Source organism: Parus major, chromosome 1 (genome assembly GCF_001522545.3).
Source record: "Parus major isolate Abel chromosome 1, Parus_major1.1, whole genome shotgun sequence".
Classification (NCBI taxonomy): domain Eukaryota; kingdom Metazoa; phylum Chordata; class Aves; order Passeriformes; family Paridae; genus Parus; species Parus major.
The window spans coordinates 19,859,515-19,885,758 of NC_031768.1; the positions used below are offsets into that span (position 1 = coordinate 19,859,515).

Sequence of the window (26,244 nt, forward strand, 5' to 3'; positions counted from 1 at the left end):
TTAAATCAGGACCAGACTTGGCCTGGAGTACCAGTGTACTAGCACACAATCCTCCTTGGCATTTCCCTGCCAAGCAGGCAAAGTATTGCTTGATCTAAGACAGAGGGAAATATCTACTTTCATTTCTGAAAGACTAGTGAACTTCAAGGTACTTTTTCATGTGACAAGCTGTCTCCTGGAGGTGCCTGGTATATGTAGTAGGATTTTAAGGTTTCTGTATATTGATGTTACAGGTTTTATTTTGCTTTCTGAAAGTGACCATTGGGCCATTCTGGTTATGTAGTCTGTTCCTCCTGTTTCAGTTGGTTTATTTCTCATAAAACTCTCCCTCCTTGAACTAAACTTTGGTTGGTTGGTTGGTTGGTTGGTTGGTTGGTTGGTTGGTTGGTTGGCTGGGTTTTTTTCCCCCTACAATACTTACAGGATTAGCTACAGGATGTTTCTTCAATACCTAAGGAAAACTTTGGGCTCAGGATTGAGAACATCTGAGTCGTCAATCCCAGCAGCAGATTGGAGGACATCTAGAAACAAGAAAAATATATGGTTGGGATGATTGTTGTTCCCTTGTGATTAAGGGACGGAAGGAACAGTGGAAGGGGTACTCAAACTTATACATCCTTTTATGAGAATGGTGCAAAATACAAATTTTATACCAAACCTAGATATTGCATCAAGATATTTAAGGCCTCTAATGGCTCACAGATCCTCAGTCAGATTTCTTCTGCAATTATTTTCTGTTGTATGGACAAGCAGAAATAGAAGTAGTTTTCTCCATGTCTTGTTTCCAGCTCTTGGAATCTGAGACAGAGTCTTCAGTTATGTTTGTGTAACACGTATCAGGTTGTCTTCACAGCAATGAAGTATACTCAGTAATGTATAGCTGGAAGTTTTAAGGAGCTGCAGTATGCAATTTGTTTTCTGTAAGTGTGATAATGAAAGGAAGATGTAGAATAATGATTTAAACTTTAGTTTAAACTTTATACTCCCCAAGTATACACATTGAAATGAAAATAAAATAAAATAGCTCATATCACTAATGAGAAGACTAAATATTGCTTCCAAAAATGCCTTCTCTGTTTATATTCCCCCCTTTTTCAACTGCCAAACATTCATTCTTCATCTTGAGCATTTTGTTGCCCACAGAAATTCAAGATTTACATTATTTTTTGACTTCTAGAATTGGTCTTAAAAATTCAGTATTGAACCATGATGATGAAATCAGATTTTAAAACTGGAAAATCTAGAGCTAGGAACTGGCAGCCATTGAAAACTGTCAAACTATGCTACTGTAATTACATCACTGGAAGATGTGGACATGTAGCTCTTGGGAAAGCAGCTGTCTAAAGAAGGAGCATCTAAAAGCTTTCACACTCCTGATTAAGAGAGACCTCAACAAAGACGTTTCTAGCTAATGCTTGCTTAGAACCTGTTAGTCTGACACAGTTGTCAAGCAGATCCTCAGTTTGTGGCTGACAGTTCAGAAATCAGACTTCCATATCTTGAATGACATCATTTTTGTCTTTTATCCTTTGATATTGTCAATGTTACTAAGAGACCCCAAAGTAAACCTCTTTATACATGTAAGTTTGACCGGCCAAAGCAGTAAAGGAATTATTTTTTGTCATATTGGAAATTTCTCTCCATTTCTTTTATATCCTCCCTCTCGATGAAATCTGAAGCTCGTTCAGAACTCAGCTGGAGACTTGTACTTTTGTTCTTCTTAAAACATTTTGATAATTTTATTACTTGAATTTCTGCAGCTTCTGCCAGCCTTCATAAGGTTTCAAATAGTCATAAAGAACAAAGGATTCATTGAATGGATTCTAAAATATTACTTTTCATTTTTGTGATAAGAGAACCAATGATAACTGTATTTGTCTAACAAAAGCCTTGGTGACCAAATCCTCAGCTTTCTCCTTTGTCAAATGTTTTCTGAGCACACAGAAGTTACCAATAGAAGGTAGAAGTGCAAGATGGTGCCATAAATATATCAAAGGAAGTAACAGACCACTTTTTCACACTGAGGGCAGAGAACGATGCTGCTATTACCAACCAGGTATGAAAGGGATCCCTTTGTGTAAAGATGTGTGCCAAAGATACATGTATCAAAGATACTTCACAGCGATACACAAAAGTACCCAAGAGCCTTCTCCTGCTGTGCAAAAGGTGCTGTCAGACTTATATTAAGGGATGGTTCCCACATGCCTAGATTGTGCATCCCTGCCCTGTGAAACAAAAGCCTTCTGCAGTAAACCAGTCTCCTTTCATAGTACCTTATCTGTTATCCTACTTTGGTATTTAATTAACAATTTCAAGTGAAATTTTGTTTTACAGAAATTATTCAACCTCCATTATTTCTGTTGCACCTATTGCATATCTGTTCCCTGTTTAGTCACCGAGATTACAAAAACTGTGATGCTTTATGGTAGGATTTTATTTGAACAGTGTAATGTTAAGGCACAGCCTGTTTCACCTTTGTGGCTGTACAAAACATATCTTTTTCCTTAAGGCATGGTACCTTGTAGTGAATTGCACAGGATACTTGCAGGATGGCTCTAGAATAGGCTGGTTTACTCTCAGTCATGAGGCCATTCATTGTGCTGGACATTGCAATGTCAAGAGGGCTTTCTTTTCCCCCCAGAAGCCAAGAAGTTTGAGATGTAGAGGCTCCTGACTCATAGTTACAGAGTAAAGAGCTGAGGTGAGGTAAGGCTTTACAACCTCCCACTTTGTTACCAGCCCTTCCAGGAGCTAACCACCAAACATCCACAGGCTGGTGAAGAGACAAAGTGCTTCTGCCTCAGCCATACAAAATCAAAGGTTCATGCCCTGGAGCATGCATAGTTTGTTGACAATTTACGTTCATATGCCAAAAGAGAAAAGGTGATCCATGGTATGTATTCTGAGAGAAATACAGGATCATAGAATGGTTGGAAGGGACTTTAAAAGGTTATTTAATCCAATGTCATGTGGGTGGGGACATTTTTCACTAGATCAGGTTGCTTAAAGCTACATCTAAGCCAGCCTAGAACACTTACAATGATGGGGCATCCAGAGCTTCTCTGGGTAATCTGTTTTAGTGCCTTACTATCCTCACTGTAGCTTCTTTGTAATATCTACTACATCTTCCTTGCCTCTCCCTTCTGAACAGTTTATAGCCACTGATGGCAGCTCTCCAGTCATGCAATTCACACCACCACATTTCAGTAATTGTGATTAGACTATAGCTTTCTAGTTGCACAGTGGCTTGAAGCTCTCTCCTGTTTCCAGCTCTAATGTCTTTGAAAATTACCAACACAAAGACCAAAACAACTGAAATAGTGATAAGAAGCTCCTGCAACAGAAGTGGATGGATTTTTTGATCAAGTAGTTCAAGGTTTGTCAAGCTGCTGGCAGTCTATTGTGGAGTCTGAAAGTCCTGAGAACCTGGAGAAACAGGTTGGGTAGCAGCCCAACAGACAGACATCCTGGCATAACTGGGAACCAAGAGTCTTTCCTTTGGAAACCTGCCATGCTGCTTCTGATGGATTCAGCATAATCATGCTCTTCTGCAAAACACTTTGATTCCAACAAATTACCCATTTTCCCAGAATTAAAAATACCATGTTGTAAAACTCCACCAGGATGTCTCTGATTTAGGGACCTTAAAAACCTTTCCCAAGTGTGTCTTGTTACTCCTGTATTGCAAGTAAGGTTTCATCAGCACATATTTAGTGCTGGAGAAAACCTTAGAAGTTCTCAACCTTTCAGTTATATATAATTCAAATACTTGTTGAACTCTTCATTTCTTTACAATCAAAATCTGTGTTCTTTATCTAAAGCTTTTTATAAAGCTGAAATTCATGCAAGAATAGCAGTTCAGATGATACTCAGATATTTGTCTCCCATGATGATATTGATTCAAACTTTGTTCAATTCTCCCTTATTCTCACAGCACATATGCTTTGTACCTCAGAGCAATTTTCTGAGGGTGACAACATGAACTGTGGAACAAACTGAGGCTGTGAGTGGCCAAGAGAAAAAATGTGATGACTTCTTAAGGATAATATTCTTGCCTCAGATCTTGAGACTTATTTGACCTGTAGACAAGAAAAGGGAGATTAGTCCAATACAGACTCCTATGATCTGTAGCTTGCTTAAGGATTTATAATTTTCACAACGCTGATGATAAAAAGATTGAAAATCAAAGAAAAGGGCAACTTCTCATTTGGTTGCAGAGTCAGAAGAGAGCATACACCTAGCAAGAGGAGGTGAATAAGTAACCAATTTTCCCTGGAGATGTAATTTTCAGCTTGTAGTCAAGTTCAGGCACATGTTAAATCCTGCCTTGGGCCATAGTCCCTCTGGTATCAGTATATCTGTTTCTTTTCCAGTTCCTACATTAGTGCCCTTAATCAAATTGTATTACAACATCTCTGACTACCACTTTACAGAGAAACCAAATAGCAAAGTGAGAGCACAGAGGTTGAAATACCGGTACATGGCAGTCCATACTGTTTCATTGTCAGCAGGCTGACTAGGCAGCACTACAGTTTGGGGGATAATATAAGATAATATAGGCCAGGGACCATTACTATGAGGCTCTAAGGGTGAAGCCATGCTTTTCTAGTTGTGGAAGAGAGTCCAACAGCGTATGTATACATACACTATATAGCTGTATTTGATTGTACGTATTTGCATTGCAGCTTCATTAACTGGGGATTTTTTTTTTTTGCTTCATGAAGTTTCATCATTTCAGTGAAGCACCCATTGTAATATTTATTCTTGCTGCCGAGTTTCTGATCATGCTACATTAGGGAGTGCATTTCATTGTCCATCTTCTTTGATAACACACGTTACATGATAACATTCTCTGTACAAACTGCTGTGCCACTTGCTCTTACGTGCCATAAAACACTGACCCATTTTAATTAAATACATGAGGGATAGTCTCAGAAGCTAACAAGAATCTTTAATGCATTTAAACTCTGATATCACAGTATGCTATATCTGAATTCTGTGCTTCGTGAAGATGGTCGCTGGAGCCAAGATGGTCATGGAAAATGCAAAGGAAAGGTTTCAAATGTTATTTGTGCAGAGAATGCTGTGAAGGCTTTTAAAAGGGAAGATAGATAGCAAGGGGCCAGAGTATGCATGAGAGCAGACAAAAGCCTTGAAATCTGTTATTTTTCACTTGGACTTTGTCTTCATTTGCTAGCTAGTGCCAAACAGACCTTTTTCTGCCTATCAGCCATGTATAAATAAATCTCTCAGTACTTTCTATAAACAGACACAGTTTCTGCATTACAGCTGACCTTTCTACTCTCAGCTTGGTTACACAGAACATGAACCATGTCCAGGTGAAGGTCATAGGATGTAGAACCTTGTGAGAGTCCATCTAAGCATGCATGAGACATGAAGTATGTGTTCTTTTTTTTGTTGCAGTTCCATAGGAATTTTCCCTAAAGTATCAGGTGTGCTTAAGAGGCTGTGGTCCAGCAGTGGCAGATGTAGAATATTGCATGAATGTGGTGATATTAAGGATGATGTAAGGCTGGTTTGGGCATGCCCAGGAGTCCAAGGAGCAGTAGTCCTTCCTGTGCATGCCACCTCCCCACAGACTGCTATGCCCCTTTTTGCTAAAGGTAGAAATGTGGTCTCCTCTCAGTTCTGCTAACAGAACAGTTCTGTTATCAACAAGCAGTTGATAGGATATTTGAGGGAATCTTTCTGAGTCACACACATGAGAAAAAGTGCAACATTCAGATTAGCTTTCCCTGACTCATGTTTGGCTCAGAAAGGATAAGGCTGTGCAAGGTAGTGTTTCCTTAGCCTGAATTTTGTGTAAGGCAGACTCATGCCAGTGAAGCATTGTTAATAAAGTCCTGAGGAAACAGCTTCGGGATGGGGGGACTATTGCCCATCTTCTGTGTTAACATAGATCCTGTAAGAACCCCAAAATTTAATTTCTTTTGAAGGTCTGAATTTGTGGAGTATTAAAGGTACACAGAGGATTACTCTCAGAACACTGATTTTCTGAAGCAGTTTTAGCAACCAATTTATTGGAGTTGTGCTTAGGAAGTTGACTAACAGGAGTAGCTGATGTAGCCAATCTGTAATGTAAAAGTATAGTGTAGCCATATTACTCACCTGAAAGGTGCATCCAGTAAACTACATTTGATGCTCATTACTTTTTCCACCCTGAACTGTGAGGTCCACCTCTGACAATGAAGTTGTGGTCTTTAATCCTGAAGAAGAGAAAAGTAAAAAGAGTACATCACAAATCCTTTCTGCACTACAATGTTTCTGCTGCTATTACTGCATTTCCCCTGGATTCTCTGAGCATGTTTAGCTGTGTTTTTTAGCTATCAGCACATTTCAGAGATTTCAAGACAACATTTTGTGGAATAGAAGGTTGCAACTTTCCTTCACCCATTCCCAAGGTGCTGCAGATCTGACTGCTGGCCATGCAACCACTGCTGAGTTAAAAAACCCAGTGATGCTCATAGGATTTCCAAGAGGAACATTGGCTGCTGTCTGTGGTCTGGACCTGGACTGTACCTTTTGTCTGAATTCCCTGCAGTTACATTTGCTTACAGTGTCCAACAAGACCATCTAATTGGTTATGGCATGCTGACATTTTTAACTATTTAATAGAGCCCTGGAGAGTTTTTGCACTGTAAGAGCAGTGAAGTTAGTGCTGAAGTATATTTTGATTCGGTTAAACAAACTGGTCTGAGAACCATAGTCTGCTCTGAGGACACAGGTTTTATATGTTTTTTGTGCTAAAGGACTTTGAAAACTACTGGGTGGTGGGAAATGTAATCTAACAAGATCCTACCATCTAGCAATTGTAACAAGGCTGTAAGAGAGTCCTACCTAATTTCTCCCTAGGGAGCTAACTAACATAACCTTTAGAATGCAGAAGTAGTGTGCCCTAGGATTCCTTTGGAAAACACTGAGGACAGGATAGACACTCAACTTTTGTAGATCGGGGTACATGCCTACAAACATTATTATCAAATGTTCAGTGGAGAAAGAGAGTGTGTGAGAGATAACGTTCTTTCTTTTTACAGTCCTTTTCATCAATCAGTTCCTATTCAAACTGTGTCTTGTAGTGTGTGTAGGTGTGGGACAAGGTCTCTTTATTATACATGTACTGAAACTGAGGTATCTTTTTTTTTCTGTGAAATAAAATAACGATGACAATGACTAAGGGTGGAATTTGTCCAGTAATGAGACTGGCCACAAAAATCCGTCTTAATGCAAGTTCAAAGACTGTAATATTCTCAGCATTGGCATAGAGAATCTGGGATTTTTTACTTCTAATCTCTAAGCCAAAATAATTTTCTTCAGTTTTATGGATACATTTTTCTACTCAGTTATTTTGTACTTCATCTGTATGAATCTTGTTTACTACTTTAAATGCATTAAAGGCACAGTTTCAAAAACTAATTTGTGTATGTTTCTTCACAAAAACCAGGTAGGTAAGATAACATTTCCCTGGAGAAAGTGTATATAGTAAGGTCAATAAAATACAATACATGTAATTTGATTGCATCAGTCAAATATACTCAGTTATTGAGCTGTTCAAATGTACACTAATGTCATGTATTTATGTTTTTATTCTTTGAGAAAACAAAAATAACTCAAAGATTATTGCTTTTATACAAATGAGATGCATTTATCCTGAGCCTGAAATTAATATTCACTATCCTTAAAAGTAAATTATTATTTTAAAATTCTATAATTATATTTAAAACACTGAGGGAAGGGAAGTGATACCTCTGTTTTTCTTTCAGTAGTTTTTAATGGAGTCAGTAGCTGTTATAATCATGATAGATTTTACACCTTGAATATCACTATTGTTCTAAGATATCTTACTTTACAGAAAACTAGAAATATCAAGAATGGAGTGTGAATTTCTCCGTTTCAGTAATGCATTAAGCGAAATGTTTAAAATTAGCTTTTAAAAAACTAGTACTGCTAACTATGGGAAGGACATGTCTCACAGTTTCTTCCAAATTAAATCTAATTGCAAAAGGTCTGGATAGATAAAATAAAGAAAGGTGTTAAATCATTTAGAAGATTTGTTTGCCAAGGCCTTAAGGAACATATTGCAGGATCTGTTGGAGTGATAATAACTGCATGCATTGAGCCTCATGACAGACCTAGCTTTCTTCAGTTTGGGAAATGTTATGTCAGGTAATGTGTAAAAGACTCAACTTTGACAAAATATAGCTTTTACCTTTGTGAGGTAGCTAAGATCTTCACTGGGATCTGTCAGGCAGTGATGAGTTGAACTGTACACATAAAGAAAACCAAAGTATCCTTTGTCCCTATATCCACAAATTTCCTTGTCCTTTGTAAACCAGTGCTGTAGTACCAGACTTAATTAAAACAGTGATTAAAGTATGTGCAGCTGCACACTCAAACATGAGCCATACCCACACTCCTTAACAACAGAAGTGCATGCCTGTCATATTTTTGTAAACCTATTGCTTTCCCTTAGAAGCAGGCAAGCCAGTGTTTCATCTTAAAGATGATCACAAACTGGGATGAAACACTGTGTTCTGGGTCCAAGAAGAGAGTGAGTAGGTATTTCTGAAAGTATGGAGCACATAGCTGTTTCCAAAGGAACACAGTATTGTTCTCATCCTTGAGCACACTCTTGCCAATGTCCAAATTCGTGACTGGAATTTTCAGTGTTGTGCAATGTTGTACTTATGCTGTGAGTGTGATTGATTGATGTTTGCAATGCCAGGAGGGTTTTTTTCAGCATTTCTTCTATGTATGCTAATGGTTGTCTCCAAGCTACACCATTTGCTCAGCTGAGATCCTGTCTTGGTGCAGAAATGAGACATACAATGTCTGTCTTTTTTATACACTGGCAGAAGTAAGAATTGTGTCAATAAAGTCAGACAGAAGGGAATTAGGAGCTCTAGAACAATATAAATTTTATAGAACACTAAATAAAGGTCCTTAACAAGACAAAATAATGATTCTCGTATTTCTTTCACTATTTTTGCCTTTGTCCCCAGCTTTTATCCTCTTATTTTCATAATCACAAGAAGCCAAATTAATCTTGAGTGTAAGACTGCCAAACCAGCTTTGAATTTCTTTGACTGTTCTAACTCTCTATACTTTGAGCCCAGCAATGAGAACCAGAGACTAGCTGGCTCTTACCAGCTGAGGTGTTACGTGCCTCATTAGTTTAGATGCATCTCCTACTCAGCCTCTAATGTTGGCACATTTGAGATACCTCTACTTCTATCACAGTAAATATCAGTTCATTCATGGGTCACTTAATTTTCTTTTATGCATTAGGTATGTTACAGGTCATGTGCTTTGCTTCCAATAAAAAAACACATACTCCCTCTGAAGTAACTATGGAATCAAATCCTGAGAAATTACAGGAGGGAAGGAATCCAGAAGAAGAGATTAAAAACCAGTGGTCCACTCAGAGAAGTAAAGCAATAAAAGGAGGGGGCACAGCTGGCAAAACTGTGGTGAGAAAAGAATGGACATAAAAAAAAAATAATCTCCAGAGTATAGGAGTACAATTGAGGAATGAAAGTAGTTTCAAAGTGGCTGAAAAAAAAGGGAGAGAGAAGTTATAATAATAAAATGGTAAATCCACATGGGCAAACTAGAAGATCACAGTCAAGATCAATGAAAACAAACAATAAGCAGAAAAAGCAAAATACACAAACCATTCTTATCTGTAAGCCAGAACAAACAGTCAGGATAATGACTTGACATGCTTTTCAAATTTTTGAAAGAAAGAAAATGGCAACAGAAATAGTGAAGAGAACAATTTAGAAAACTGACAGTGAGAATGAAAGGCTTCTATTAAACAGTTTCTGTCTAATATTTTAAAGTTTTGCTCTTCTAAGTATAAGCCAAGCAATATAAATTTTTCTTCAAATCAGAGCAAACCTTTTTCATTTACATGTCTTTGAGTTGTATATGTGGCATACAGTGTCTTAATTTTAACTAATAATCCATCTCTGTAAATTGTAATACCTTAGTTCTTTAGTAGCCAGGTAAGTTTCAATGCAGCATCTTGACAGAAATGTGGCTACTCCATGCACCCTTGCTCTAGCAGCGGTGGCATAAGGTCTGAGGAGTCCCAGACTTGTACTGATGATAGAGGCTTGTATTGACAACCTCAGCATGAGTTTATATTTCTGGAGCAGAGCAATCTGATTTTGCAGCCTTGCTGTCCCCAGTATGTTTTTGTATACATGGTAGCAACAAACTGTAGGATTGCAACATTCAGGTCACTCACCTGTCCTCATCAAGGAGCAGGGAAATCTATGCTGGAAAGCAGCAAAAACACTTGGCAAAACATTCAGCTCAGCCACTTGTGTTACAGAGTCTTTGATGACGCATATGCCTAAATTCATATTATGGTCACAGGAGCCTCCTCAGCTCACACTGTGCATTTATTTTCTGAAGATCTAAATAGCTCTCTAGACACAGTCTAGACTGTAAACTTGGCTGCCTAAGACCTCAGTTGACTGTAGCAAGAGTTCAAACCCTTTGTTGATGTATGGCCATCCATTTTAGGAGCGTAGGAGTCTGGCTTTGCAGGCTGACATCCTGTTCTTCAAGTGCTGATGCCCAAGCAGAGCCTGGGGAGTCCCGTGGCAGCAGGGTGGGTGGACACACATCAGACCAGGCAGCTTGGGCTCCAGCTGCCCCCTCAGCCCTGCCACCACAGCCCTGGCACCACTGTCCAGCACTAGGAGGCTGCACAGCCCCCACCCGCAGGCTGATGAGCTTGGTGGAGTTTGTTTTTTAGCTGGGATCAAGTGTATGAGGTATCTTGGCTAATGAGCGCAGCAGGCACCATTTCACCCAGGGCTTCAGCTGGGTGAAATGAGGGCAAACACACTGTGTTCATAAACACTGCACACAAAACATTCCATCTCATTCAGTTGCCCCTCATAATTTCTGCAAAAAAAATAAGCTAGACTGTTGGGGGAAAAAAAAAGGCTAGGTAATTTGTTCTTATAGGGACTAATTATAAAATCCATGGCTGTGTTATTTAACATTCTGGTGACTTTGAGTCTTTTGGCAATGTTCCCTCCTGTATTTGCTGAATATGTTCCTATAAACAAATTTTCTTGAAGGATGAGGGCTGATACAGGGAGCTTGAGACTTTTAGTTTAAAGGGAATAATTACTTCTTGTGTTTATGATATGTTTATTTGATGCTATATGTAGCAGGACCCCTGTCTTAAAAGATATTGTCTAGCCTATGAAGCAAAAAGAAATATTACAGGTCTAGTTCTTGTTTTCATATTAAATCCTTACCAAATTAAAAAAAGACAGAGAGATAGAGAAATAAGCTATTGAGAAATCCTGAGTCCTGGAATTTTCCCTGTCAAGCTGATCCAATGGAGAAAGTACTGACTAAAGAGAGGATTTTTTTGTGCTTGCAGTTTAAATAGGATGAGGTTAATATTTTTTTTTCCCCATCTAATCTCTTTCTGCAGTGACAGGGTATCGTGTTTCTAATTTTATTTACAGAGATGGATGGGTTGAATCACTAAAACTGAGATTTAGGTTAGGGAGTGGATTTATATCCCTGCTCCTCCCTGTTAGGACTGGGACTGCTTGTGTCTGGACTCATCTTTTCAATTAATTTGCAGTAATTAAAGGATGCTGTGTGGGATGGGGCTAAAGAGAAACACAATTAAATAGTAATGCTTCTGCTATGGTATCTGCATCCTTATTTATTTTAAACCATCTTCAATGCTCTGATGAGTTTAAGTCTTCCTGTATCACATACCGTGCAAGCAGAAATATGTGAGTGAACTCTTGCCAATGGCTCTGAGCAAGCATGGGGCATGTTTCAGATTACACTGTGTTTTCTTGTTCAGATCTGATCTCCTTGCTAGGAGAGGCTAAGAAAGGCAGCTCTAGGGGATTTACTTCCAGCAGCAGCAGCAGCAGCAGCACATGATCCATCAATCGCGTGATTCTCACCACCGAGGACTAATGGGGAGGGTGAAGAAAAAGTGAATGCTGCCTTGGTGGAGCAACAGCATTTTCTTCTGCTCGTGAGGCACCTCCACCAGTCGGACATTTCATGGCTTCTCCAAGGTTAGAAACCTACTGCTGCCCAAACAGGGATGCAGCTACACAGCTGGTGATGAACTTCCAGCCTGAAGTCTTCTGCGGAGTCTGCATTGGCAGTGCCTCCATCAGCCTGCTACTGACCATCCTGCAGCTCCTGCCGAAGAAGGGACAGAGTCCACGGAAGATGCCCAAAGCCTCCTCCTCCTCCACCATCCTTCTCCTTATCTCTATTTGTGACATCCTTGGAAGCTTAGGTAAGTGCCTCCTTGATGTCCTTGATGTTCTTGCCATTGCTGTAACAGGTTCTTTTTTCTCTGCGGTACCACAGACAAAAGGAGCTGGTGAGTGGACAGCAGAGATTTCTGAGAGAAGCATGCTGTTTGTGTTCACAGGAAGATTTGCACAGAGATGAGAGATCAGGAAATTATGGGGCTTAGGAGGTAAAGTTCTTGTTTAATAGTTATACCATGGAAGACTTGGACAAATCTACAACAAAATCCCTGCTTTAAAACAAGTTAAAATCTAGAATGGCAACTAGTTCTCAGAGTAAGGCATAAAAGTGGAGGTGAGGCAGCGCATTACATCAAACATTTAGCTAATCCATAGGACTGTATTTTAAACCCACTCTCCTCTATGCCTCCAAATCCTTTTGGACCAAGAGTGCCTCTTGCTCATGTGCCAGCTGTTTCTCTGGGCACATCACATTGACAGAAAATGAGTTTGACTTGCAGCTGCAGAGAGATGGACACAGGCTTTTGAAATGTGAGTAAAGCTACCTTATTAAGGTAGACCCTACCTAGACCCTGGCTGACAGTCTAGAGGAATAAAACAGTGGAGACTGAAACAGAATAAATGAGTCAAAATGAAAATAGTGTGTCTTGAGCTGTCCTATCAGTCATTTGGTAATTTTTCTCATTGGCCATTTACTGTCAAATTTGGTATAAATTATCATGACATGTGCTATGAAAATACAGGACAAATTTGTTTCTACAGTAGCATTTTCCCCCCCTCACATTAGGTAATAGTAGTGCTGTTTTGTCTCACTGCTGGGGGTTGTTTTTGTGTCTGTGTATCTGTGTGCCTTTGTGTTTCAGGTCTTTTCTCCCTTCACACCCAGACAGGTTCTCTCCCACCTAATAAGTACCAATACTAAACCAAAGATTATAAAGGAAGTAAAGAGATACGGGAAATACATATGTGCATACACCTGGAAAAGGTCCTTTCAATCAGATGAAGCCAACAATAGTTTTTTTATTCCTGACTTCCTCTTTCACTAGCAAACTCAAACTAGTTATCCATTGTGGGGTTTTTTTTATTAGACTTACTTTGATGGGTAGAAAACAGTTTGTTCTTGGTGGGAAACCTGGTAATTTTGTTCTGTTTCCTGTTGATGCTTTATTTCAAGCAAACTCAGAAAACCTCACTAACAACCTCTAAGCTCATTTTTAAAAAGGGCATTGTTGTTACCTAATTCAGAAGTGCTGCTTTGCTCAGTCCTGTGACAGAGGAAAAGGGCTGCTTGTAAAATGAAGGCAGAGAAAAGTGAAAAATAACTTTTCTTCTTCAATGGCAGATTTTATACAGAAGCAAATATCAGTGGATGAATATATGCTGGTAAATAAAATCCAGTGTTTTATGTCACTGTGTTAAATGCTTCCCAGTTTATGTTAGGGAAGCATGTGACAGCATCTCTAAGTAAGTGAGATTCTAATCAATGTAACATTTTAAGTCACAGCAGTTTCCAGCTCTTGGGGCTACTTTCCCTGAATGATTACACTGACATTTAAACAGCACAGTTGTCCCTGCTGCGCTCCTCTGCAGCCATCGCCTTCCTGCACAAAATCTGGGCTGCGATGTGAAATATGTGGCCATGGAAAAGCATGTGACTCAAATCACACCAGCAGATTCAGAGAATTAATACATTTTTTTTTTCTTTAGGTATGATCTTCAGGTCAAGCGTATGGCTGGGCTTCCCGGCCTTCATAGCGAACATTTCTGTGGCGAACGGGACTGACGTGTGGCCTTCCACTTTCTGTGTGGGGAGCGCGGTAGGTACAGAGATCACCCCCCCTTTCTTCTGCTCCCAGTGAAGAGTCCCTCCGGGGGGGAATCTGAAAGGAAAACTGCTGTGTCCAAAAGGAAATGTGGCTGTGAGTCAGAGCCTGGATATGACTGTTTCAGCCTCTGCCACACCCCTGCAAGTGCATTCATGCCTCCCTCTGCCCTCTGGCTCGGGGAGGCAGGTGCTGCTGCAGGGTGTAAGGATGTGGGCAGCGCCGGTCCGACTGAGCCCGGAGATGTTCACTCCTCACAGGGCTGCCAGCAGTACACCAGAGTCACGGACATGCAACCAAAAGGATACAAGCAAGCCCAAAAGGGCTGTGAACCACAGTCTGGGTTTGTGCTGGCACAGCACCATGAATGCCCCAGTGCTCCGCTGCACCGGCAGTGCGAATTTATCTGTCCTTCTCTGTCAGAAACTACAGCCTGTGTGGTGGCAGCAGGGACCTCCTAAAAAGCAACTTGGGTAGCTAAATTAGCTTTTGTGCCATGAGAGTATGTGTTTTAGACACAGAGGGACAACAAGATAAATATACTCAAAGCCACAAATCTGCTGGCAGCAGGTCTGTCCCTGCCATTTGGGATTTCAGCTCAGATTGCTGGGCTGCATCTCAATGACTGCATCTGGCCAAGTCTAATTAAGTATCTTCTGGATTAAAATGTAAAAATAAGAAAATGTAAATGCATTCCAAAAGTACAGATTGAAACTCAGTTCCAAATTTTACAATCAAAATACTGGGAAATATAATTTGAGCTTTACTGTACAAGAATAAAGGTCACAATTTTTACCAAAACATTGAGAATGACAAGTAAGACAGATCATCACTTTACCCAGATGCAACAGAAATGTGGGGTCTCCAATGAATTAATGCATGAGAAATAGCAGTATTAGCTTTGCAATTTAAAGTTTGCAAGGTAGAAGGGCATAAGTTGCATGTAAAGAAAATTATTCAGCTCCAATAGTTTTAAAATAAAGCAATATGTGCCAAATCGGGTTCACTGTGCTTTATATGCCTATATAAAAGCAGTTTCAAATGGGGTAGTTTTGTGCCATGAGCACAGATATAAATTGTATACATCTATCAACTCTCAACTCTATCACACATCTTTAAGTTTTGCTTATTAGATGCAGATGCTGTTGTTTTTTTCTTTGAGAAAGAACCAATGATTTCAATATCTTGCAGCAAGAATGTTCTACTCATAACCTGAACTTCTTCATGTTTCACTTTCTGGCCCATAACACATAAAAATGTATTTTTAAACATGACAGGGTACTATATGCAGACTGTTTTTCATTTGAGCTTCAGGTTAGATGGTAAGCAGCATAGCGGTCTACCACAATTTTTATTTTCCCTTACTTGTGCTCCAGGAAAATGCTGCAATTTGAGACATTTTAAATTTAGATTCAACTATATTGGAATGAAAAATAGCCCTTCTTCCACTCATTTGCCCTCACATATTCTCATATGAGTTAACAAAATGTTTCCGATTCTATTTTATTTTTCTTTTAGTATTATTGTTTCATTTCTGTTAATCACAAACCTATACAAACTCCAAATAGCGAAGCTTTTAGACATCTCCCTTGAATGGTTTGCAGAGGGGTACCCTTTCAGGCACTGCAGCAAGGTGTGTCATTTTGCTAAAAAGTAAGATGTCAAATGAAGCTTCAGGGTTTAAGTGCATCTGATTTATATTATTTTTAGAGATATTTTTTTCTGTGTTGGATTTTCTGGAAAGATGCTGCAGTTTATTTTTGTATATGTGTGTGTATGGGTAGTAAACTGTGCATTTTTCAACTGCAGCAAATATGTAAATGTGATTATGAAGTTGCATGTTGAGTGCTGTGGGTAAAGTGTATTAGAAGGAAGACTGGGATTTTATTTTCTGCCTCCTGTGCACTAGGAAAATATCATGGTGTTTGAATTAAGTACTGAATAATTCATGCCACAAATTACTAGAAGCAGGGTCTACACCCATGGTGAAAGGAAATATTTCCCAGCTTGATTTGCCTTTTGGAGGAAGGAGTGCTAGATCTCTATTCACCAATGTTTGGCTTAGTAACAAGTATGCTGATTTCCAGATGTAAAATGATGCTACTATAGAGCTGTGATGAAGGATATTCAGATAAGAACTGAAAAATGGCTTGGAGGGAAGACAACATTAATATTAAAACACTCCCAGACTATTACAAAGAATCAGCTCCTGTGGGGAAGAAATGTGGAATTTATATACAGTGGCAAAGAAAGGTCACTTTTCTTATATAAGCTCATGGGAAAAATGCATAGGGTCAACTCAAGAATGCTGTGGAATTTAGCTTGACTTGAACCTGTTTCCTTTGTATTTTTATTGAAGAAATCACTCAGGGAGTTCAGTAGGGGTATTCCTCCAAAGGGTAAATTATTTTCTCATTAATGAGGTTTTTTTTTTGATGACCACCTTGTGTGTGGAGAAAACACCCATCACGTGCAGAACCCACAAATGCATAGGCACACTGTGGTTATGACTGACCTCAGTTATATTTTTGTGCCTCAGCTACTGAGAAACAACTGAAATTTTAACCTAAAATTAAAATGTCCTCGCTATAAATTTCTTTGGGCTTCACTTACCACTTTCAGGTTAGGAACAGAGAGGTAAATGACAGGTTTTCTAAATCAGAAAATAAGCTGTGAAAACAAATACAGTTCAATTTACCTACAACTTGGCCCATAGGCTACAACAATGCTGTTCCTGTGATTTTGAGTAAGATTTCTTGCTTCATAATCTCATCTGGAAAATACACACATTTAAAGAACAAATCACCAGGCCAAAGGTTTGAGTCCCTTCCCTGCCCCAGTGGTACTGGAGAAGCAGCTGTGACATTTGGCACTTCTTTCCCCTCTAGATGTGGATCCAGCTGTTATATAGCGCTGGCTTCTGGTGGTTGTTTTGCTATGCTGTTGATTCTTACTTGGTGGTGAGAAGATCAGCTGGACTGAGGTACCAGAACTAAAGCTCTGAATTTGTTTTTTCCCCTCCAACACTGTGTGTCTCTGTTTGCAGCTGCCTAAGAGTATAAGTGAGTCTTGTACAACCATCTGATGCTCATATAGTTACCGGGTAATGATAGGGAAGAGTGGTGTTCTACGTGCTTAAATTTCCAGGGCTATGCTCAGATACTGATTTATGTCCATCTTGAATTTAAATGTAACTGAATTCATTAACCTTTGGAAAAATATGGAGCAAATTGTGGTCTATAAACTTTATGGCAATGTGATGACTATTTTTGTCCCTACCCTGTGTCTGAAATGGATTCTTGCAGGAAAAATATTGTGTTATCCTGAAAATGGAAAATCTGGAGGGGGAAAGTGCTGAAGTTCATACAGCTAATTCCACATAGTTAATTCCCTTTTTTTATTTTTCTCTGATTTTTTTCATTTTATCTGTTTCTCAGTGAGTGTGGTCATTATTGTCCTTCTGATCACACTTTTAAAATCCCTCAGAAGAAGAAGGTGCCTTTATCATACATTTTTCTGCAATGCTTGTGACGGAAAAACCTAAACCCTTTGGAAAGTACCATGCTTTAATGCCAGACAGAAAATAAAAGATGTTTCTAAGTCGGTTGTTAGAAGAGCAAAATAACCTTCAGTTGCTACTGATAAAAGTGGAATTACGTGACTCTGTTCCCAGATGATACAGAGCAGTCAGGTACTAAGGATGTGGTTCTTCTGCAGATGTAACCAAAATGAAGCTTTTTGAATTAACTTTAGGCTGTTGAGGATAAACCTGATTTTGTAAAGTCTCATAGTTCTAGTCAAACAGCTGGGAATTGCCTCCTTCCTGAATCCCTGTTAACCAAAAAACTCATGTGTATTTGGGCTTGAATCTGAGATCAGAGTAAACACTAAAAGACTTTCTACAAACAGATCTGAATCTTGCTAAGACAGGAGCAGTATCCAGCTCTGAAAGTTAAACATAATTTTCTTCAAATCATGAAAGGATGGTTTATTTGACTGTTCAGCTCCATTCTTAAATTTTAATCTGCTAATTTGTTCTCTGCAGGATAAATAAAAGATGCAGAGGTTCCTTCTTAATAATAAGGCTAGGGAAGAAGTCTTGTCCCCTCCACCCTACAGGTTTGAAAGGACAGGACTTCCATGTGCAAGCTAGAATAACTGCTTTGGCTCATTCTTTTTCTGAAGGACTGCCCCCACCCACCTGCTTTCCTTAGTTTAATGCACTGCCAATGTTGTTCTGCACCATTTCCTGTCTGTAAAGCTCTTTTTCAGTGAGGGTCTTATTTTTACCTTGCAATGTGGGAAGTGTAACATTTCATATTAAATTGATATCAAATTTTTATTTGATTAATAAAAGTAATATAGATGATCTTTAATTGTGCCTGTGGTGTTTGGTGTTTGCAGTACAATTGTTCTGTACCACATGATGACATGGGGCCTTGCAGTGATGCTCTGCGTGGAGGGGATTGCTCTGCTTTACTACCCTTCTCTCTCCAGGTAAGCAGGCTCTGGAAACAGAATGTGAAATCATGGCACTCTCTGGTCATTTGGATGTGTTTTGGTCAGCTTTAGAGGCAGACATTCAAAAGCTGAGCATTTTGATCTTTGCCAGGGATGTCCCACTGAGTCAGCGATTATGTTTGAAATATCTGCCTGGGCTTCAGGGGGCCCTGAAGAAATATGCCAGGCAGTACAAGCTTGGCTGTGCTGTGATACAGCTTCTGCTATGAGACACCCTTCTCCCACTCCTGCTTTTAGCTTTCTTTTCAGTTTGAGAAAAATCCACAGATAGTGTATGTTTAAAATCAACTCTCTGTCCTATGTGGATTGGTGCTAAAGGTCTATGAATTAAAATTTTTGCATCAATTGCTTAATTCCTTTTTTTTTTTTTTTTTTTAAAGTTAAAGGTGGCATAGATAGAATAGCCAGAAAAGTGAGCTGTGGGGGAAAAAAAGCATAATCTTTAAATGATTTCTTCTCAGCTGTGAAAATGGCTTGGAACATGCAATCCCACATTACATCACAACCTATGTCCCACTCCTGCTAGTGCTTGTGGCCAACCCAATCCTGTTTAGGAGGACAGTATCAGCAGGTATGTTCCTAATGGCCAGCATCAGTCTGTGCTATTTAGCAACATAATACTGTAGAAAGTAGTGGCTTTGTACTCAGTGATGTGTGACAGCTCCTTGTTAAATCACAGAGATACAGCAAATCAGGTGGGAAGCAGCTGCCTGTTGAAATGAAGACAACATTTTGATGGGGAATTTGCCCTAGAGACACACTCTGGTGACACACAAGCTATTCTGCTATTAACCTTAACTGCAGATGGGGAAAAAAAAGGATGTTTCCATGTAACTTGATTTAAAGCTTTTGAGGCAATGTACACTGGCTTTACTGTAGTTTTGGTACCAGCCTCAACTTTGGAATGTAATTTATTCTAGTTGGTGAGATCTGAGAGTTGATTTAACTTCTTGGCAGCCCTAGAGCAAAAAATATAATAAAACGTGATCAGAATTTTGTCAATTCTGATTCTGAGATTATGAAACAAATGGGAATTGTACACAACTCAGATGGGATCTTGACATTCCAGTTCAATTTATTATCCAGTGCTTGGAAGAAAGTGAGACTGAAAAAAAGCTGCAGATTCAATGCAGTCTTTGCATGATCATTGCTAGCTGTTTGCAGCACCTGAATGTATCTACACATGAATTAATAAAAAAGCTGGAGAAAATCAAGGATTATTAGTTTAGTGTTTATCCTATCTATCCTCTGTCCCTCTGTCATACTGATTTTCAAAGAAGCAGCAGTTCTTTTAAAAAATTGTTCCCATAAAAAGTTGCTCTTTGCATATTTGGTTTTGCATTTGTATATTCCTTGTGACATCTAAACAGCATATGGCATAAATTTATTTTGCTGAATTTTAGAGGTGTAGCTAGTGTTGTATCAATGACACAATGAAAAACAATGTGCATAATAGGATAGAAGATTTTATTTAAACATCACGTAATAAATGTATAATTATATCACACATTCTATAGAAGGTTCATGCTACCTTTTGTTATAAAATAGAATTATGTTGTTCATACTATTTCATATTTTCAGAGGGATTGAGAGTAAAAAAAATTAAGTGGGATATCTTTCATTTTAGGAATCCAGCTGTGTGTAATTATTTTCCTTTAGTACTAGGCTATATGTGAGATTCCTTGAAAATGGTCCTTCCAGCTTCTGAACAGCTGCTGGAAAAAAATCCATCCATTCCTTTGTTTCCTCTTTCAGGCCTCTATCTTGTGGATTTTTGTGCCTAAACTAACAAGATGTGCGTATATTAATGAACACAATTGTATACTTTTCAGTTGCCTCCTTACTGAAAGGGAGACAAGGGATTTACACAGAGAATGAAAGACGTCTGGGGACAGAGATCCAGATGCGCTTCTTCAAAATTATGCTGGTATTTGTTATTTGGTAAGAGGTGCATTATTTTGTTTCAAAGTGCATTTTTCCCAGAGGGAGAGAGTCAGGGACAGGAGTAAAGATGGTTTGTTTCATTTGTTTTTCTTTATGCTTGGAAGGGAAGGTATCTAAGGAAGAAGCAGTTCTAAACTAGTTCACAAAGGAGCTGAATCACTCCTGTAACATCACAAGGCTGTGAGGAAATGATACAACGTTTAACCAGCAGAAAAGCAAAAGCAACAAGAAACAATAGCAAAAAATTCCCAGTAGGTTGGGCATCGACTGAAGCTGTCTGGTACAGCAGGCTCCCAGCTCTGTGGGCTGATAAATGGCTTTCTGTAATGAACATTTCTCAGAGCCTCTTGGCACAAAACACATCACTGTGGACCTACAGTAAATATGCTTCTAAATCTGGCTTCATGGCTCTGACTATGATCATACAGTGCAGCCACCTCTGTGCTTTGCAGTTTTCAAGTGCCTAAAAAAAGCATGGATAGTGTCTGGAAAATAAGGAAATGCCAGAAAAGAATGATTGTGTGTGAAATTTCTTATTTTTTAAATTTTATTATTTTTTTTAACATTCTATCTTCCCACATGAAAATAGTACTTTGGCATAGGACAGAAAAGAGATAGGGAGGAGAAGAGTGGGACAACAAGAAATGGTTCTGGAGCAGTGAAATGGGTGGGTCAAATTTAGCCGTCTCTAACACTAGTTAACTTTTTTATGCACGGGTGCATTAATGCATGTTACATTGCTTTAAAAGGCTGAGTGGGGAGAAAGGCTGCCTCTTTTATCTTCTCTTAGCTGCTGTCTGCTGGAGTGCTCTGAAAGGAAATGATTGTCTTTTTTGGGGGAACAACAGTCCACTTGGCTTGGAAGTGAAGTTTCCAATGTGAAGGGTGGGGTAGCCAGCAGAGGAGGGAGTGAGAGACAGCAGAGAAGGATCCTGCAGCATGGCTTCCTGGAAATTGCTGAAATAATAAGGAGCAGAGATTCAGCCAAGCTCACAGGGCTGTGGAAAGAAAGAGCCCAGAGGCACCACAGAAGTGAGTTGCAACCTAAGGGATGGTGGCCAGCTTGATTATCTGGGAACAAGCATGAAAGAAAAGGCCAATTTCCCATGGCCATCGTGGGGACATTTGTTTATTTCCATTATGTCTCCTTCTGGACTTTCCTAATAAAAAATAAAATCACAGCTCTGGTTTAGGATTTTGCTCTAATAAAACATAAGCTCTGGAGTGTAAGAGCTTTCTCAAAGGTTACAGGGGGGAAAGACTGAGGCAGTCTCATCTCAGAAGCATAGGGAAGATTTCCCTCCATCCTTGAAGTCAAATATGGAATGCTTCAGTCAAAGACAGCAGGTAGGGGCAACACAAGATAGAAGAGATGCCTACAGATTTGGGAGGGGAGTGCAGGAGGCTTTACATTATGATAAAAACATAATTGTGCAAAGGACATATATAAAACCCCTTAGAAAGTATGACATGAATGCTGACGGTATATTTTCTGAAACTGCAGGACAGCTATCAAGAAAAGCTTCTCTCACTGTTTAGATGTCATAGAAGCTTACAGCCATTTGCTATGATCTCTACTTAGTGTAGAACATACTCGGTTTCTTTCTATGAATGAGGCTTGATTATGCTCATCCTTATTTGGAAACAGATATTACCTTTATTCAAAATAACTGTTAGCATTTTCAAGGACTTAAAAGTCAACTTTTGTGTTGCTTTTTGGTGTTTTTTAATGGAAATTTTGGAAGTCTTTAATCTAACCCTGAAATTCCAACTCCAGATGGAAATCCTGCAGCCTTTTACAACAGCATGTGCATATATTTGGTTCCTTGTCTGTGAGTACAACTCTTCTAAGGCACAAGCTAAAAAGTCAGCATGCATGATATTCCCATTATAGATCACAGGTCCTTCTCATCTCAATTTTATTTTGCAATTTACTGTTCTGCAGCAAGTTAAAATTATCAGATTTTTTTCTTATATTGATACATATTGTCTAGGCCTGGGTGAGTAGATAGGTGTGTGGACCTTGATCATGATCTCACAGACCTACTGGTCCCTTCAGATTGAGATTTAACAAGAAATCCAAACATCTTGAACTTGATCCTAGAGATTTTTTCTACCCTTAATGATTTTATGATTTTAAAAAAATGTACTGTTCCTAAAGTGATTTTAATTTCCAAAATTTGAAGGTAAAGCATATTTTACATTTACATCCTTATGTAACTGCTCTTTTGTTCTTTGCTCCTCCCATAGCTGGTCATCCAATATCATCAATGAGACCCTTTTGTTCTATCTTGAAATGCAGCCAGATATCAATGAAATGCCCCTGAAAAACATCAGAAGTGCTGCACTGATCACCTGGATTATAATGGTGGGTCAGCTGTGACATTGCTTAGTCTTAGAAATCACTGTTGTAAGACTGGTGAACAGCACCAGTATAGTGTTGGGGTTTTGATTTTGAGGGGTATAAACACTATACTATAAATCAAGGAATTAAAGCAGAAAGTAAAAGAAAGGAATGAGCAGTCCATGGGAGTGCTTTTCACATGTAAACTTTGCCAAAAATGTCCTAGAGGCCAGTTTTTTCTCCCATTTACTGGAATATGCATTCTCTCTGTGAGAGATCAGTACCCATTTTAAGATCCGGAACAGAAAACTACAATGATTTCTAGCCTAACCTTGCTAAACTCTGCCATAATGCAAGCTGCAAAGTTATAGCTCACAGTTCCTGAAGGTTTCTCAATTAAATGGGCATTTCATGGAAATTCTCTTTGCAGCTAGGGTGGTTTTTTAAAAAACTGTTATAAAGAATGATTGCATCTTTTGTCATGACATTTGGATGATTATTTGGGAACAAATAGGTGAAAAATCTTTCACACAAGGTGCCAAAAATAGCTGTGAGATGCTGGTCTCTTACTGTAGCCTCTTTTCTCCAATCAGAATATTTGGCAGGGGATTTTTCAGAGGTGACAGTGCAGATTCATTTTTCTAGAGCATTTATTCTGGAGTTGTTAAATAGGTGTAAGGCCTGAGCATGATTTGTATAATTAAGGGTTTGAGCAGTTTGGTATTGAAGGATTAAGCAATGCAACTGATGTGATACAACCTTCTCCTCTGACAAGGATTGAACACATTCACGTGACAGGGACTTGCTCCTGCTCACCTGAAGAGCAAGAGGTCAGGTCTGGGGACTGACCTATGTTTTAAATTGTCTGTAAAAATAATTTCCTTCTTTTCCTGTGAGAAAAAGAGAAGCATCAAAAGCCATCAATTTGTTAAGCCTCTCAGGGCACTGGGAACAGAGACAAATTTTTTGGCAATCACTTGGGATTTCTTTTTCAGTGCCTCTCCCCATTTTTTCAATCCCACTTTGATGGATGTTTTCACCGGCTCAAGAATCCAAAGCAATTCCAGACAGATCAATTCTTGCTATTTTTAAAAGCTTGACTGTCTATGCTGGTGTCTCCTCTCATATATTTGACTTGGCTTGTAATGAAAAATATATGTGATTTTGTGAATAAAAAAGTCTAGAGCTTCTGGGGAAAGTTAAAAACACACCAAGGGATTGACTGGCAAAACTTCATGCTAGAAAATAATTTTGTGCTTACTGCTCACTGTTATGGCCTCCACATTTTGGAAAACATGTCATGGCACTTATCTCTGATTTGTGTCTGTGAAGGCTAAATTTTTATTTGCATGCAAATAGCGTATTTTAAAGTCAGCAATCATTCAGTGAGAGGGAAGTTTTTAATACATGCAAAGCATTTTGCTGGAGTTGAGGATGAAGCCTTCCTTGCTGGTGTAACTCCTGTTGCCCTTCTCTTTCCTAGGGGGTTCTTAATCCCATGCAGGGCTTTCTCTTCACTTTAGCTTTCTATGGCTGGACAGGATGCAGAGTGGACCTGAAATGGCGAAAAAGAGAAATACCCTGGGAGTCTTTGTCCTCATCAACTGTGGGGGAAAATGCCTATCCCTCACCAGTGAACTACCAAAGCAACATCCATGATTCCAAGAAGATCTCCACAACTGACAGCCAGCAGACTGATGAGGCCATAAGCATGTTGTCTGAAGGCAACACCAGCAGTGACGAGAGATTAACCAGAAGCTCTCCCATCTACCAGGGCTGGTAGTTTTTATGTGCAGAGCTGGATCTAACCTTTCCTGGATCTAACTTTTCACATTGTCAATACTCACAAAACCACGTCAATGTGTGAATCATCGTGTACTCTGGAATTAGGTTTGTGCTCAATGGCTTGATGTCATTTCCTGTAACTTGTGAGACTGTGTGAGAGCGTGTGAGACAGAGAGATATGGTTTATGTCCTCATTTGCCTTCTAGGAGACATGTGAGAAGGCATAAACCTTTTTTTCAGCAAGAGTATATCTCTGCGAAGATATTTGTTACTTATGATTAATTTTCATTCATTTTGTTTTAATCTCTCTTGTAACTTCCTTATGGTAGAAGAGTCTTTTGTTTAAATAAATGGACTATTCACATGCTGGGTTTTTAAATGTGTTGTCTTACTTGTGTTGCTCAGCATAAAATTCCTCACCCAGAATTACAGCTCTAGAATTTCTGAGGCACCATCATTTCCAGCCTTTGCAGCACAAATATTTCCTGTCTGTATAGACACTCACTGACATAGTCTTCTTTAAACCTGTGTATGTGAATTTTTTTGTGTGGTTTTATCTAGGGAGATGAAAGGCTTTATTTAAAAAAAAATTGTGCCCAGAACAGGCTCCACAAACACTTCAGAACAAAGGTTCTGCCAGGTTCAATAAAAAATAAACCTTAAAACTGTTTTTTATTACAGATTCAGTCTGATCTTTACATGTACTTACCTAACAGGGCTGTGGCTGTTGGGGCAGGTGCATTTAGAAATAACATTTTCATGAAACACTTCCACGCTCTGAGTGCTCATCCTAAAACAGAACAAGTAGAACCAATAATCCCTTCTCTGAGGAGTACTCTGTTTTACCCCTTCATGTGCTGGATGAACAGACATTAAATCCATTTTCCTTATCTTCTCAGATACATCTTTTTGTGCAGTGCCCTAGGTACCTACATCCAAACAATTCCCCAGATTGGTCGAAAGTTAAGAAACAATGATGACCATGTCTACAATAAGCTTTTGACTTAGTATCAGAAGTAGAAGTAATATGATTTGTCTGGTTGTGCTGGAAGCAGTTTACAGAGCAGTTGGAATGGTGGCATGGTGGGAGCCCCTTGAGCCGAGTAACTGCCCTCCTCTTCTTCAGCATGTGACCAGGGCTGGGCTTTAAATCCTGCTCACATCCACTTGGCTGTTTTGGCTCTTTCCATGTTTCCACATTTCTTTTGTAACATAGTTCAGTTTCAGCTATTGTAAAAAAAAAAAACTAATAAAAAAAAAAAAAAAGAAAAAGAAAAAAAAGAAAAAGATTAAGACAGCTGAAAGATTAATGCAAAAATAACATGAAGCTTTACTTCCTGGGTTACTCAGGGAAGTCTCAGGAAGGTTAGAAATTCAGGATCAACAGAAACAATACTGAAAAAAATATTGATTGGCTAATTAAAATAAACCAGCTTCTTGAGCTAATTGTTTGATACAAAAGTGTTAAACAATGATTGGACAGCTATTTAGGCAGATCATTACAGAGTTGTGGCTGGTTTGTAGTAAG

At 39.0% G+C, this 26,244-nt stretch overlaps 1 protein-coding gene and 1 long non-coding RNA gene across 2 annotated transcripts; one reads left to right on the plus strand and one right to left on the minus strand.

Annotated features, from left to right (window-relative positions):
- Positions 1-602: 602 nt before the first annotated feature.
- LOC117244047 lies at positions 603-7,500 on the minus strand. The gene is made up of 2 exons (XR_004496411.1): positions 6,130-7,500; positions 603-918 (listed from the first exon to the last, which is right to left on the minus strand). It is a non-coding gene; the product is annotated as an uncharacterized LOC117244047 (long non-coding RNA).
- Positions 7,501-11,838: 4,338 nt separating this feature from the next.
- GPR143 (G protein-coupled receptor 143) lies at positions 11,839-25,095 on the plus strand. The gene is made up of 8 exons (XM_015632659.3): positions 11,839-12,322; positions 14,007-14,116; positions 17,011-17,105; positions 18,527-18,619; positions 19,105-19,214; positions 20,476-20,584; positions 22,838-22,955; positions 24,415-25,095. Exons 1-8 carry the CDS (start codon positions 12,079-12,081, stop codon positions 24,712-24,714), a joined length of 1,179 nt encoding a protein of 392 aa, XP_015488145.1. The 5' UTR covers positions 11,839-12,078; the 3' UTR covers positions 24,715-25,095.
- The last annotated feature ends 1,149 nt before the right edge of the window (positions 25,096-26,244 follow it).

Coding starts and splice junctions, on each gene's coding strand:
- GPR143 (XM_015632659.3), top strand. CDS start 12,079: ATGGCTTCTCCAAGGTTAGAAACCTACTGCTGCCCAAACAGGGATGCA. Junction 12,323..14,006: donor TGACATCCTTGGAAGCTTAG/GTAAGTGCCTCC, acceptor TTTTTTCTTTAG/GTATGATCTTCAGGTCAAGC. Junction 18,620..19,104: donor TACTACCCTTCTCTCTCCAG/GTAAGCAGGCTC, acceptor ATTTCTTCTCAG/CTGTGAAAATGGCTTGGAAC.